This window comes from Cyprinodon tularosa, unplaced genomic scaffold (assembly GCF_016077235.1).
Source record: "Cyprinodon tularosa strain WSP-4 unplaced genomic scaffold, ASM1607723v1 ctg665, whole genome shotgun sequence".
NCBI classification, from domain to species: Eukaryota; Metazoa; Chordata; class Actinopteri; order Cyprinodontiformes; family Cyprinodontidae; genus Cyprinodon; species Cyprinodon tularosa.
In genome coordinates this window covers 159,582-173,895 of record NW_024039413.1, presented here as the reverse complement: position 1 = coordinate 173,895, position 14,314 = coordinate 159,582, and the positions used below count along the sequence as shown (strand labels likewise).

Below are 14,314 nucleotides of genomic sequence, written 5' to 3'. Positions count from 1 at the left end.
GTGTTGTGCCGATGCCTTTTTTGGCCCTGATATCGATACCATACCGATACTCTGTAGACTCTGTAGCTGGCAGTGCAGTGTCGGACGATACCGATACCATCTGTTTGAAATTGATGTGTGTGTATATATATAGAACTGCAGACTACTTGGATGTAAAATAATTGCCATCATGGTTTGTCAAGCTGCTGCCTACCTTTGTGAAGCAGGAAACAGACTAAAACAAAGTGACTCCAGTAGAACTTTTTATTGCCTACCTGGAATGAGTGACAATAGTTTATTAAACTTTTGGCTCTCAAAATGGTATCGATGCCCTATTTGTTGGTACTCGCTGATACGATACCACCATTTTAGTAATGGATCGGGGCCCCGACAGATACTGGTATCTGTATTGGTGCAACACTAATTTCGACCTTACAAACTGACAGTGTTCCCTCTAAACTAGATCTTTCTGTCGGATCAAGAAAGAATTGGTTGATTTTAATGTCTTTGTAAATGTATGTCTCCAAATAAAAGAAGCGGTTCGACAGACTGGGTGTTTTTTTATCCTCGCAGCCACTTCTAGTCGATGTGGTTTTATTACTGTGTTTATCTCTGGGTTAAGAAGGCAGAAACTGAATCCAGATGATCACAACCACTGAAATAATCCTGGCTAGCATTCAGTTATTGTTTTGTTTTCAGACGATACCAACAACCTGAGTTTAACCTGTTTGGATTAATAAATCAGTCTGAAAGTCCCTTTTTTTGTAATTTTCTTTGTGTAGAACAGGTTCAGCTTTTAGGGTAACTGCACTCCCATCCGGGGGGGGGATTTATCTTTAGGCAATACTAGGCAGATGCATAGGGCCCCAAGTTCCTGGGGGCCCCCATAAAACTCTGTTTACATGTATGGTTAATACAACTATTCCTTATTTGTCTACATTATGTTTTTGATAAAAATCCTTTAGCTAAAATGCCATCAGAATGCTTATAGTATAAAGTGTGTCTCAAGCCCCCCTGTATCTGTAGAATGGGTCTGTTTGATGTGTTGTCTTCTGAATTCAGAAGGCCCCCTGTCTGTCTTTAACTAGGGCCCCAAATTTCCTTAATACGTGCCTGCTCCCATCATTTGCTACTTTAGGTACAGTAGTCCAGAACCCCAAATGTTGAGGTTCTGTAGTTAAAACTCATCCTTCCAGTTGGATCTAGATGGTTAGATTCAGACGTTTCCTTCAGTTTCTTTATCGTCCTTCTTAGTGTCCATGTTAGTTAAACTGCTAATGTTTCCTGGTGGTTTTATTAGCGCAGGATGCTATTAGGTGTCAGAGCGTCGGTGCTGATGTCAGTGGGGAACCTTAGCTCCTTATCAGGCTGAGCTGTCACTGAACAGGTCCTGTGGTCATGACTGATAACCTGATCTGTGTTGGGTGGATCTACACAGTGAGTCAGGCTGCAGCTCTTACCAGCAGCATGCCGTCTGCATGTTTGGACAGCATCTCTACCCAAATCAGAAGAGAAGAAAAAGTCAGTTTATAAAAAAAAATAAAAAATGGACTCGCCCTTAAATGATATATTAAATTATATTTTCTGCAGAACCATGAAAATCTATGTGTCACTCTATCATTAGTTTTTTTTCCAATTTGAAGCTGAGCTTTTTTAAAATAACTTTTTTCTTTTTCAATTGCGTGTCAGCAATTCCTTTGTAGTTGCTTTTTAATTCATTATTTCCTGATAGAATGAATTTGAAAGAAAATAACGTTTCCTTTAGACTTAGACTTAGACTTAGACTTGACTTTATTAATCCCTTGGGATTACTCCCTTCGGGAAATAGTATTTCCAGTAGCAGGAAAAATTGCACATACAAGAAAATAGAGGATGTTTAGACACAGTATATACAATAGAAAAATAAAATTAATTAAATAAGGTGTAGGAAGATGTATTGGGGGATGAGGATAGACAAATAAATACAGAGGGCTATAGCAAAAACAATGACTTAAATTAACAGTTATGTAGTGTATTGCACTTGAATGGTTGAGAAAAAAGAGTGTCCAGATTATAAAAACCAAAGCGAGTATCTACAACTCCTTCACTTCTGTTCTCTTAACTCTATTTCCTGCTCCCCCCCAGAGAGGAGTTATAGAGCCTGATGGCATGAGGGACAAAGGAGTTCCTGAGTCTGTTGGTCCTACATTTGGGAAGGAGCAGCCTCCCACTGAACAGGCTCCTCTGGTTGCTGATGACGGTGTGCAGGGGATGACTGACATTGTCAATAATGTCCAGCAGTTTGTCTTATTTATATATACAATAAGAGCCCAAAAAAATAAAATAAAAAATGATTGTATACAATCGATGCATCTAGGGCTTCAGCTAAGCATTACTTTGCAGATCGATTAATCAATTCCAAACAGACGGTATTGGCCGATACTGCACAGCCAGGTATCGGGGCCAAAAAATGGCATCAGCGCAACACTAGTCGAAATGTAGCTTTAAGGTTTCAATTATATCTAATTGGAAAAAAAACAACATGAAAATACAAACTTTTTATAATTGCCCGAGGCAGCGTTTTTAGACTATACTATTATTGTCTATTATTATTGGCTTGCAATACCCAATAACGACCTCCAGGTTCAATGTGCATGTTTTCTAAGCCATTCCAAGGCTTTGTTGGGCTACTCGATAAAAGCCAGGAACTCAATGCTAATCCAGACATTCTGTATTGAGAAAACTTCCTGGATGTGAAGAGAAATGTCTTCAAAACTGGGAAACAAAGTCCTGTGGATTGTGTTTTAACTTTAACTTTTTGGAATGACTGACCTGGATGACTGAGAATCTCCACCAGCATATTCACCTTTTTTGGTTCCCTATCAAAACATTCTGTGATCAGTTCCTTCTATTGCAGCCTAAATTTATCTGATTCTTCGCAGTTCAGTACCGAAACGCTAGCCTGGGTGCCATTACGAACTTAGTCCCGCCCACAAGGTTTGAGGTCGAGAAGTTCGGTCTGGCATTGCTCAGTAGTAGCGCGAGTATGATCGGCCACTCTCTGGCGATCCAATCAAATTGTCAGGGCGGGCTTTATACGATGATGGACAGATGACCAACAGTAACGTAATCAACCACGTGACCAAAGCACGCTTGGGTGACAACAACAATGGCTGCCGCTGGAGAGTTGAGGTGTGTAGATTCTGCTATTAGGTCTGTTCTAGAAGATATCGACAGCAAATTAATTTTAAAAGAGGAACAGAGAAACGCGATCAAGGCTCATCTTCTTATTCTAGGCGTGCAATTGCACGCTTTGATTTTTGTTGACAACAACTATGCGTCGCTTAACATACGTCACGCACTCCGTTGCTCTTATTGGTCGTAGGTCTATCCAATTGAGTGCAGAGGCATTTTTTTTCCTGGTTCGTTCGAAACACGCCCCATAATCACAGCTCTATGGAGCAGCATCAGACTCATTCTGACTAGAATTGAGTAGGACTACGTCAGGCTACCGAAACGCAGCAGCTCAACCCATTTGACAGCCATGTTGTGATCAATACTCGGCCTCCGCCTAATGCTCCTCTATGACATCCCAGAGACCCTTCATCTGTTAACGGCTTAAAACCCACCGGGTCGCCGGCGACCTGGTGGACCTTCAGTGGCGGTAATAACTCAGAATGCATAAAATTCTACCGGTAAAATTTTACCAGAAGGTAGAGCCATTGCGCGAAGCTCCAAGCTAACACCAAATGCTTCATACTATAGCTAGAGGTCTAAAATTTTCTGCATTTGTGGTTAATATGATGTAGAACAAATATAATACAATAAAACCTGTTTTTTCTCAAGAATGTCTTTATTACTGCTGTTCAAAAAAGATCTATCATTTCCGAGAATTAAAAAAAAACAACTTTGAGTCATGTTTGAACTGATGTAGGTTGGTCTGTGTTCTAGTCACCCATTTTTAATTTATATATTAGGAAACTAGAGGGTGTTAGCTTTCAAATAATGTATCACACATGTAATTTGGGCTTACAGTTCCTAATTTATTTGCTTTTCCATTTGGGTATGCGAAATAGGCGAGGATGTTAAGAGGTTAAGGGCTACCTTTGATCAATGCTTTTTTATTTTGTACACTTGGATTATTATTATTTATTTTTACTCTTAAGAAAAATCCCATTGCAGTGCAGTTATGGTTTCATCCAGAACTGAGAACGTGGGAACGTATTCAAGCTAAATGAGACATGAGCATCCTGACACTTACCGTGACCTGCTGATGCATGCCTTACATCACGTCTGCTCAAAAGGGTTTCCTCTTTCATATAACCCACAAACCACCAACTACTGTGCATTTTCTATTTAAAATAAGGTCAGACGATCTAAAGCATAATCATCATTAAAAAAAACCCAACTATTTTAAATAAAAGATATTAATAAAAGGAAATAGATGCTTAGATGCATGAGAAAAAATAACACCCAATAGGTTTAATTGAAAGGGACTAAATGGATCTTCAACAATGAACAAGAAGAATGGGAAAGCAGGAGGCTTCTTTTAACTTTTTCTTTAAAGAAGGGATCAAAATAATGCAAACAGCTATAGATACGCAAACCTCCATGTGAACACACCTTTTTTCCTCCATTTTATCCCAGAAGCACAAACAGAGCAGCAGAGATCATAAAGGACGCGGTTGGTTAGTCCCGGATAACAAGCTTTTTGAAAAGAGGACTATTCTCTCTTTCAGGTAGCTTTCAGTCTCAGACCTGGGGTTGCATTACAGCGTCGGCCCACTGAGGAAAACGAAGCTGGAAAAAAAGAGACGCTCTGTGAATAATCCTGGGCCTGCAGCAGAAGTCAAAGCCTGCACTGACAGAAATAAATAAATACATAAAGGCCAGCCTTTATTTAGACCAATGGTTTGGATCCTAGATTGATTGTGAAGGTCCTTTTTTCTACCAGAAAATTCCACGGATCCCGACAGCTCCGACGGGATGAATGAGGATGAATGAGGCTGGACGTTAACAGAGGCGACCTTGAGAGTGAAACTGAACACCGCCAGGTTTAGCCGTATGGAAGAGAGGAAAACATGCAGGCTGTTTGAACGCTTTCATTTATTCCCACGAACAGCATCAGTTTGTTACTTATGATTTTATAATAAATATGACAAAATAAAGGATTTATTGATATTTTCATTATGACATCTAGTAGACAGCAAAGATCAAAAAGTAGGAAGAAGAATAATCCCATAATTGTTAAGAGGAGTTTTATCCAGGGTTCCTACAGCAAAAGGCAAGTTAAATTCAAGACTTTTTAAGACTTTTTAATGCCACTTGAAATAAAAATTTAAGACCAAATTCACAAGAAACACAAGAAAAACCTGCTTGCGAAAACTTAACCCAAAGGTTTATTTTAACATAAACCACTGCACTAATGTTTCAAATGTTGAAAAGCTTCCCATACAGGAAGAAAGCTAGAAACACACAAATGACAGATATATTTTAACAATTATTTAACTGAATTCACAAACTTTGTTTTAGCAGGGAACAAAACAAATCAGTTTTAAAGCCCCAACATAACCAGTGCTAAGTCTTTTTTGCAGCTATTTTTCTTTGTATGGTTTTCTTAGTATGTTTGATTTGGTGATAAGTGGAGGCGTTGCAGAGACAAGGGTGGAACTAAACTGAGAAATACCGGCTGTTTCTCTGTAACTCCATTTTGACGCTTTGTGTTTCGTGCTTCGCATGTGCGACTCCACTGCCTTAATTCCCATCGTTCTGAGCTTGAATGACTTCTTGCACTAAATCCACTGAGCCTCATGTATGTTCCCTGGTTTTAGCCATGGTGAAAACTCTTGGCTGGAGACAATTTTGGTTACATTTACACTTGCTCATATTTTCCAGACAAAAAGTTAATGGTGCATCTCCCAAATGTCCCGGCCGCAACAACGCTTTATTGGTTCCGCTATCGGGACGGAACCAATAATGGAGAGCCGTTTTTTTTTTAAATAAAAAAAATTGACAATTTTAATGTTTTATTTAGATTACAAAAATAAATTGTAATAAAAATAATCGTATTTATGATGTTTTAAAAATTAAGACCTACGAAAGACTGATTTAAGACATTTTAATACCAATTAAGGCCTTAGTTTTATTTTGAAGAATTCAATGCCTTTTAAGACTTTTTAAGGACCCGCTGGAACCCTGTATAAAGGTTTTGCCTTGATTATCTTAATTTATTTTGGTGATCTGCTTCTATCTGATTCCATCAGTTATATTTAGGAGATACATTTTTAATTAAACCAATTTCTCTTTTTTAATAAAACAATATTGAGGCACCTGGTAGTTTAGCTTTGAAAAAGGAATTAAGCAGATTAAGCTTTTTAAAGACCATGGTTCGCCAGAGAAGTGCAATCGTTGCATTTTTGGTTTGTTTAATGAAGAAATAATTAATGATAATAATAACAATAATAATTATTCGAAGCCATGTTTCTGTAATGTTTGATTTATTACTGTAGACATTAAGAAGACTCAAGAAAACATCACATGACTGAGAGCTGTCCCTTCAGGGAGTTTTAATTTGGGAGGTTTTTGCTCATTTTGCTCTTTAGTTTATCTCTTTTTTTCTTTTTTTTACTACAACACACCTGAGCGACCTGCACAGCTGCAGACAAATCTACTTCCTGTCTGCTGCTCCATCCTACTATCACTTCTCCACAAAACACCAAGGGCCTATTTCCGCTTTGGGATCCTAAATATCTTTTCTTTTAAATTTGTTCTACTCTGGATTTTAACTTTCTTTTACCTCTTTTTTCCTTCTTCTGTACAGTTTTTGTTTTTCCACTGTGGGTTGTGAAAACCGGGGATTTGGGCTCTAAAACTGAACTAAAATGACTTTTAGATCAAGAAAAGGTTTGTATTGATAAACAGATGTTTGATCATTAAAATCTGTAATGAGTCTCAGACATGTTGCAGCAGCTGAACCGTTCAAATGATCAGAATGATCAATATTCTGAGAAAGATATTCCTCCTTTAATTGGTTTTTAAAAATATAGTCGCTGTTTTTTTTCCCTACAAATTCCAGTGAACCAATGTTTTTTCTCCCTCAAGTTTTATAATGAACAGGGGCGAATTTAGCAAATTTGGGTCCCTAGGCAAAGACAGACAGGGGGCCCTCTGAATTGAGAAGACAACACATAAAAAAGACCCATTCTACAGATAGAGAAATGTTAATAGAATAGACATCCATTATCTGTTCTAGGTTGTGTCCCTCTCTTCTTGTCCCTTTTCTTCTTGTTTTCCTCTCTATGTTTTGTACTCGGCTGACTTTTCATGCTGTCTCTAAAGGAATGAAAGATTTTTTCCAAGCACTAAGCTCACTTAGCTGATTGCTCCTTCCTGTGTTTCCAAAAAGGCCAAAGTAAATAACCCAGTCCTTCTTTTCACTGTAGACAAGCCATGATCTGCTTATCTGTTCTCCATTTTTCATTTGGATGAAATAATAGCTGCATGAATCATGACAGCAGACAAGATAGAGGAGAGCAGGAGGCTGGGTTACCAATCTACTCGCTCTGGAGAGCAGAGTTCGCTGCTTTTAGATGTTGTCTCCAAAGTCTCCAGTAGCAGAAAAAAGTCGCTAGATTTGGCGCTAGGAGCTTTTTAGAAATCAAAGTGCTAGAGGGGTCTGAAAAGTGGCTAAATATAGCGACTAAAGCGCTAAGTTGGCAACACTGCTCTTTGCATGGTTTGTTATCAAATGGTTTGCTGCTGTCTGTTTGGACCTTTCTGAACATGTGCAGCAAATGGACTGATCCAATATGGTGGACACTGAAGGGGGGGCTGAGACACACTTAATATTATAAGCGTTCTGATGGCATTTTAGCGAAAGGATTTTAATGACAAACATAATTAATGTACGCAAATAAGGAATAGTTGCATTAACCATACATGTAAACACAGTTTTATTACAGATGCCTAGTATTGCCTAATGGTAAATCCCCCCAATAATAAATATGACCAATGGCATGTCTTACTAATAAAATAAAAAAATTATTTTACGAAATTTAAGCTGGGAAAATGTTTCACCACAAAAACTGAAAATATGATGAACTAAATATTTGCAGCTAGTGGTGTCACACGGTCAGCTGGTTTATCAGTTATAAAAACACATCTTAAAACTAAACATGATGAACTGAAGAGAAATGCTTCCAATTATAATATTTTATCCATAAAAAAAAATTAGATTAATAGATTTTATTGATAAATCACACAGCCCTGTGAAATATATGACATATTTGATAGTTACCCTCTATCTCTATAGAAATGCTGGAAGCTGATAATATTTCATCTTAGGACGTCGGATGAGGAGAACAAACAGAAAAAGAAGGTAGAATTCGCTAAAGAAGCTGTTATTCAAGTAATTATTAGTTTTTAGGTTTAACAAAGGGCAATTTTGAAGGTAACAGGAAAATAACAACATATTTAGGTTAACATGTTCGACCAGAACCAGGGGAGGAAACGCACCTTCGTCCAATCAGCTGTGGCGCTCCTCTGCGCTTTTTGAAGACAGAGACAGAACCATGTGACCTGCAGGACGTCTGATGTTTGCATCTCGCTCACATTTAAGGTTCTCAACTCAAACATTAACGAGTCTTTGGGCTTCAAGAGATAAAATCTAATGAATTATTCAAAAGTAGCAAGAAATACAGCAAACTGCCTCCATTTGAATAAAAGCAGCGAAGTGAAAAGCAGCTAATGGAGAAATCTGTCCCCGGGTCCCATTGCAATTATGGAACAGCTTACATCCTCCTCAGACAATGGCACACAGAATGGTAGCATGTTTCATTTTTATCCAAAAATGTTGAATAAAGCTAAGTGGGCGACAGTGTGCTGTACGGGTGCGGAGTGGAAGAGATGACAAATAATGAGATCAGTTTTCTGCAGAGTTCAGAGCAAACGGCTGCAACAGCAGGTCAGTCCCACCTGCTTCTACCTGATCGATGTCTTCTATGTTAAGCTGCTTTGATCACTGCTGGTTCTGGTTTATTTAGTGCAGAGGGAGCAAACCAAAAAAAGAACAAAGAAGAGGAGGTGCAGCAATCAATCAGCCAGTTTCTCAGCTCCTTTTTGATCACCTCAATACCGATAACATCTACAAAGTTTTTCCTTTAACAAAGTTAAATTCATTAAACGGTCCTAAAATGCATTCAAATACATCTAAAGAAGCCACTTTCAGTATTTAGTGTAACTATAAGTATTTGTTCTGAGATAAAGGCTGAGTCAATGTAGGATTTTTCATAATTAATGTTTCTTACAGGAGTGAAAAAGCCTGATATCTGTAGCTGAAGTTAAAAGCCTCTGATTTAAAGCTGAGCTCTATCACTGGATCATTATGTATACCTAAAATAAGAATAATAATTTTCGTTGCAATCACAGAGTCTGGGAGCGGCCATTTTATGCCCAAATATAGTAGCCCCTCCCTCCTGCCATCTTCCAGCAGTGACGTCACGGTGCGGTAAGCCTAGCGCCATTCTCCCCGCTTTACAAGCTAAATCAATGGGAACTACTAGACACATCTGCAATCAACAACAATTATTGAAGATTTCCAGAGGACTTCACCATTGAAATTCACCAGAGCTATAGTGAAACTGACAATGCCCACGTGCATGGCAGCTGGATGCTGGAATACATTGGGTAAAAGTGGAAAAAATAGTTATTCCACCTTTCTAATTCCTGATCCTCCACGGACGGGTTGGTCGTTGGATCGCCAACTTGAAGAGGGAGGATTTGCCATCGAACTTCTGGCCAGAGAAAAAACCCGTAATATGTAGCCAACATTTGGAAGAAGAATGTTTTCAAGATGACTTGGATAATAGCGCGTTGTGACAAACACCAGATACAGCACTGGGACTTGATCAACAGCCGATACCGCACCGTGACGTCACTAACCAGTAGGTGGCAGTAGTGTTCTTTGACAAACATGGATGCCTCCAGTAAAGCACATTCACATGAAAATTACTCTTAATTAAAAACACTGATCATTTATTGAACAGGATGGAATCATTTCATATTTAAAGAACTTTCAGAAGTTTGAATTCTAAATATGACCAGACTTTTCATTTAAGTAAAAATATTACAAGATACTCCAGTCATCTTTGCTGCAGTGGGTGGAGGATTTAACCCAGAATGGGGCCCCATGTTAACATCTGCTCAGGGCCTCTAACACTGTAGGAGCAGCTCTGTAAACTGGAAGATCGCAGCAGGAGAAACAATCATGTTGTCAGAGGATGGATGCTTCTGTTTATTTATATAGAGTAATGGGACATTTTTGCAAAGCTGCTCATTGGGAATCATTATTCTGGCTTCCAGGACTCATTACTGAACAAACAAAACATTAAATAAAACAAGATAAGAAGGTTTGCATATAATGAATAGATTATTTAGAGGAAGAGAAGATAAATCATCTCACAGTAGGTCATTGTTTACCCGTTACCCTTGTGACTGCTTCAAGCAGGCAGCGGTATCAGATCAGGGCCACTAATAATCTTTGGGTTTTACGCCAATAAACACAAACCACAGAGTTACATTTTAGGAGTTTTACTTCACTTTTCTAGTGGAAGTTTAAGTCGGATATAAATAACATTTTTGATCTTGATAAGGGTTCCATAACAACCTAATAATCTATTAGTTCATGGCTTCCATAAACTCAAAAATGACCTGACTGATTAAAGCGTTTGTAACCAAAACGTAGTGTCATGATAATGTAATCATGCTACTGTCTATTATGGGATCCTTTTATCTTTTTAGGGTGGAGGAAGGAGTGAGAGACAGTCAGAAAAAAGCCCCATGAGGCGTAGTAACAGAAGTGACATAAATAAAAAAATACACAACCTAAAGTCATGCAAACTAGGTAGTTCTATATTTTTTGAGTGATGTCAATTTCCTTTATGATGAACTAAATGTTTGCAGCTAGTGTCACACAGTCAGCTGGTTTATCGGTTATAAAAACACATCTATAAATAAAACATGATGAACTGAAGTCAGCCTGAGCTACGGAAGCCAGATAAATGCTTCCATATAATATTTTATTCATAAACAGAAAACTTGATTTATAGATTTTATCGATACATCACCCAGACCTCTAAAATATAGAACACATTTGATACTTATAATCCAGTAACTGGCCAATAGAGGGCGCTAGGGCGCCGCCCGACCAAATGACCCTGATTAATACATTTAAATATATATATATATATATAATAATATTATATATTATATAATATATTATATTAATATATTAATATATTAATATATATATATTAATATATTAATATATATATATTAATATATTATTATATTAATATATATATTAATATATTATATTATATATATATATATATATATATATATATATATATATATATATATATATATATATATATATATATATATATATATATATATATATATATAATTTAAATTTAAACTAAAAACTAAAATATTTGGAAATATATTGATATATCTTTTAGATGTTCAAGATAAATATTGAATCTTTAATGACAAGCAAAGCGTCATTTAATTTTTTGTCGGATTGGTGACGTATTTCCGCCCTAGGGAGCAAAAATCTTTGTAAAAGTTGTACATGATCTCTGTAGTTATGAGCCATTTTTTTAGGTGCAATAAATAAATGCATGTTGGGTATTTAAAGAATACGTTTTTATTATGAAGTTCTTCCCCTGGATGGATGTTTGGTTGTTCATGAATGATGACATGTTCACCTGTTTTATTTTAAGAAGTGTTTTGCTTGTAGAAATACATTTTGTTATTTGTTATTGCATATTCATTGGTTTAATATACATCATAATTATTATAAGTAGGCTAAATGATTATTATATATTTGCTAAATTTTAATACTTGGGTGTATTATTTCAAATATATAAAGTTTAGTCCCTTAATTGCATAATAATCAGGTTACCTTTATGCAATTCAAACAATAAATGATGTATTAGAAATAAATAAGCTTTATTAAACTAAAAAATGCATCATGCAAGGTCTGTGCTGCTGCCATGCTGGAGATCAGCCTGTTTTTCAGTGTAGTCCTGTTTCTCTGACTGTGACTAACTGGATGTGCTCTCTTCATCCTCTGACATGGGAGCTGGCTTGGAGCTCGTCTGCCTGGACGGGGCCGCCTTTTACAGTTGCCTTTTGTATCTATGCTTCTTTTTCTATGTCTGCTTCTGTCTCCTTGAACCCCAGTGGGCCTCAGCAGATGGCCGCTCACACTGAGCCTGGTTCTGCTGGAGGTTTCTACCTGTTCAAAGGGAGTTTTTCCTCTCCACTGTCGCTACAAGCATGCTTAGTGTGAGGGATTGCCTTGGAGTCAATGAATTGATGCAATCAACTGGTTTTCATTAGATAGAAAACTTTGAATCAATCTGATTAGATTTGTGTTAAATTATCTAAATTATCTAAAAAACATTTTATGGAATTTGTTATGTAATAAAATAACAAATCTAAAAAATTTGGTGAAATGATTCTGAGAGTGTATGGGGTAGGCTTGCATCATTTGGTAAACTCATATTTTGCCACTTTGGTCAAAATATAAACAGGACGAGAATAACTATGTTTTCATTTATGAATAACACGGAACCATAATAATAATAAATTACATTACTGTTTAATTAGAGAGAGGTGATTATTCCCATGGTTCCAGAGGGTTACCTGTGGCACAGGTAAATGGAGCCTCTGTAATCAAGCATGGCGGACCCCGCTGCTCTTTGAAGTGCGGTAACTTTAACCTAAAGCTTTGAAGTTTCTCCTGGTTGCTAGGGACCACTCACCGTCTCTAAGGTGCTGTTGCCGGGCAGAGCGTTCTTGAACGGCGCGAGCCCACTTCTCTGCCTCCTCCAGGTTAGCGCGCGGGTCCTGGAGCGCCGCGAGCCGAAAGCACTGCTCCACGCGCTGCCGAGCCGGCGCAGCTTTCACCCAGCGGCGCTTCTTCAGCGGGTAGAAGTAGGCAGCAAAGTACGCAGAGGGGTCTGCCCCGTCATCCCCCCGGTAAGCCTGGGAACCAACGCAGTCCCTCAGACTCAGCACCACTTTGCGGCAGCTGACAGGTGCCGAATCGAGCCTCTGGATGATGAAGTCCTTCTCGGTCAGATTTACGGAGCACCGGGCTTTTCGGTTGCTGCTCAGTGTAAATTCTCCAAACAACGTGACGGGACCTGAAGCGTTCCTAAAGTCGGATCTCCTCTGATCCATCCTGATCGGATGTCAGAGGGTGAGACACGGACGGGATCCGGGACAGAGCTCCAGCTGCGCTGTCTCATCGCTGATGCGGAGCAGAGCGGAGACTGCAACTGACAGCCTCCCACTGATCGGACGTCTGTCAAGATATACGGAAAAAAAAACTCCACATCCGGGTAGATTTCAAAATAATCTGATGCCACTTCAGAGCAGGGTAGATTTAAAAATAATAGCTACTTTACAGCAGGGTAGATTTCAAAATAATAGCTACTGTACAGCAGGGTAGATTTCAAAATAACAGCCACTTTACAGCAGGGTAGATTTAAAAAAAATAGCCATTTTACAGCAGGGTAGCTTTCAAAATAATAGCCACTTTACAGCAGGGTAGATTTCAAAATAATAGCTACTTTACAGCAGGGTAGATTTCAAAATAACAGCCACTTTACAGCAGGGTAGATTTAAAAATAATAGCCATTTTACAGCAGGGTAGATTTCAAAATAATAGCTACTTTACAGCAGGGTAGATTTCAAAATAATAGCTACTTTACAGCAGGGTAGATTTCAAAATAATAGCTACTTTACAGCAGGGTAGATTTCAAAATAACAGCCACTTTACAGCAGGGTAGATTTAAAAATAATAGCCATTTTACAGCAGGGTAGATTTCAAAATAATAGCCACTTTACAGCAGGGTAGATTTCAAAATAATAGCCACTTTACAGCAGGGCAGATTTTTTTTTTTAAATAGCTGCTTTACAGCAGGGTAGATTTCAAAATAATAGCCACTTTACAGCAGGGTAGATTTAAAAAAAAATAGCCGCTTTATAGCAGGGTAGATTTCAAAATAATTGCCACTTTAAAGCAGGGTAGATTTAAAAATAATTGCCACTTTGCAGCAGGGTAGATTTCAAAATAATAGCCACTTTACAGCAGGGTAGATTTCAAAGTAATAGCCTCTTCACACCAGAATAGATTTCAAATTAAAAGCTACTTTACAGCAGGGTAGATTTAAAAAATAATTGCCACTTTGCAGCAGGGTAGATTTAAAAATGATAGCCACTTTACAGCAGGGTAGATTTAAAAATAATAGCCATTTTACAGCAGGGTATATTTTAAAAAAAT

At 37.9% G+C, this 14,314-nt stretch overlaps 1 protein-coding gene across 1 annotated transcript in view; it reads right to left on the bottom strand.

The window, feature by feature from the left end:
* Nucleotides 1–13,320, bottom strand: part of LOC119771318 (sphingosine kinase 1-like) — an 86,013-nt gene extending 72,693 nt beyond the window's left edge. Inside the window, exon 1 of the mRNA XM_038267188.1 lies at nucleotides 12,789–13,320. Coding sequence (XP_038123116.1) covers nucleotides 12,789–13,209 — 421 coding nt within the window. The 5' untranslated portion in view covers nucleotides 13,210–13,320. The remainder of the gene's footprint in view (nucleotides 1–12,788) is intronic.
* Between the last annotated feature and the right edge of the window lie 994 nt (nucleotides 13,321–14,314).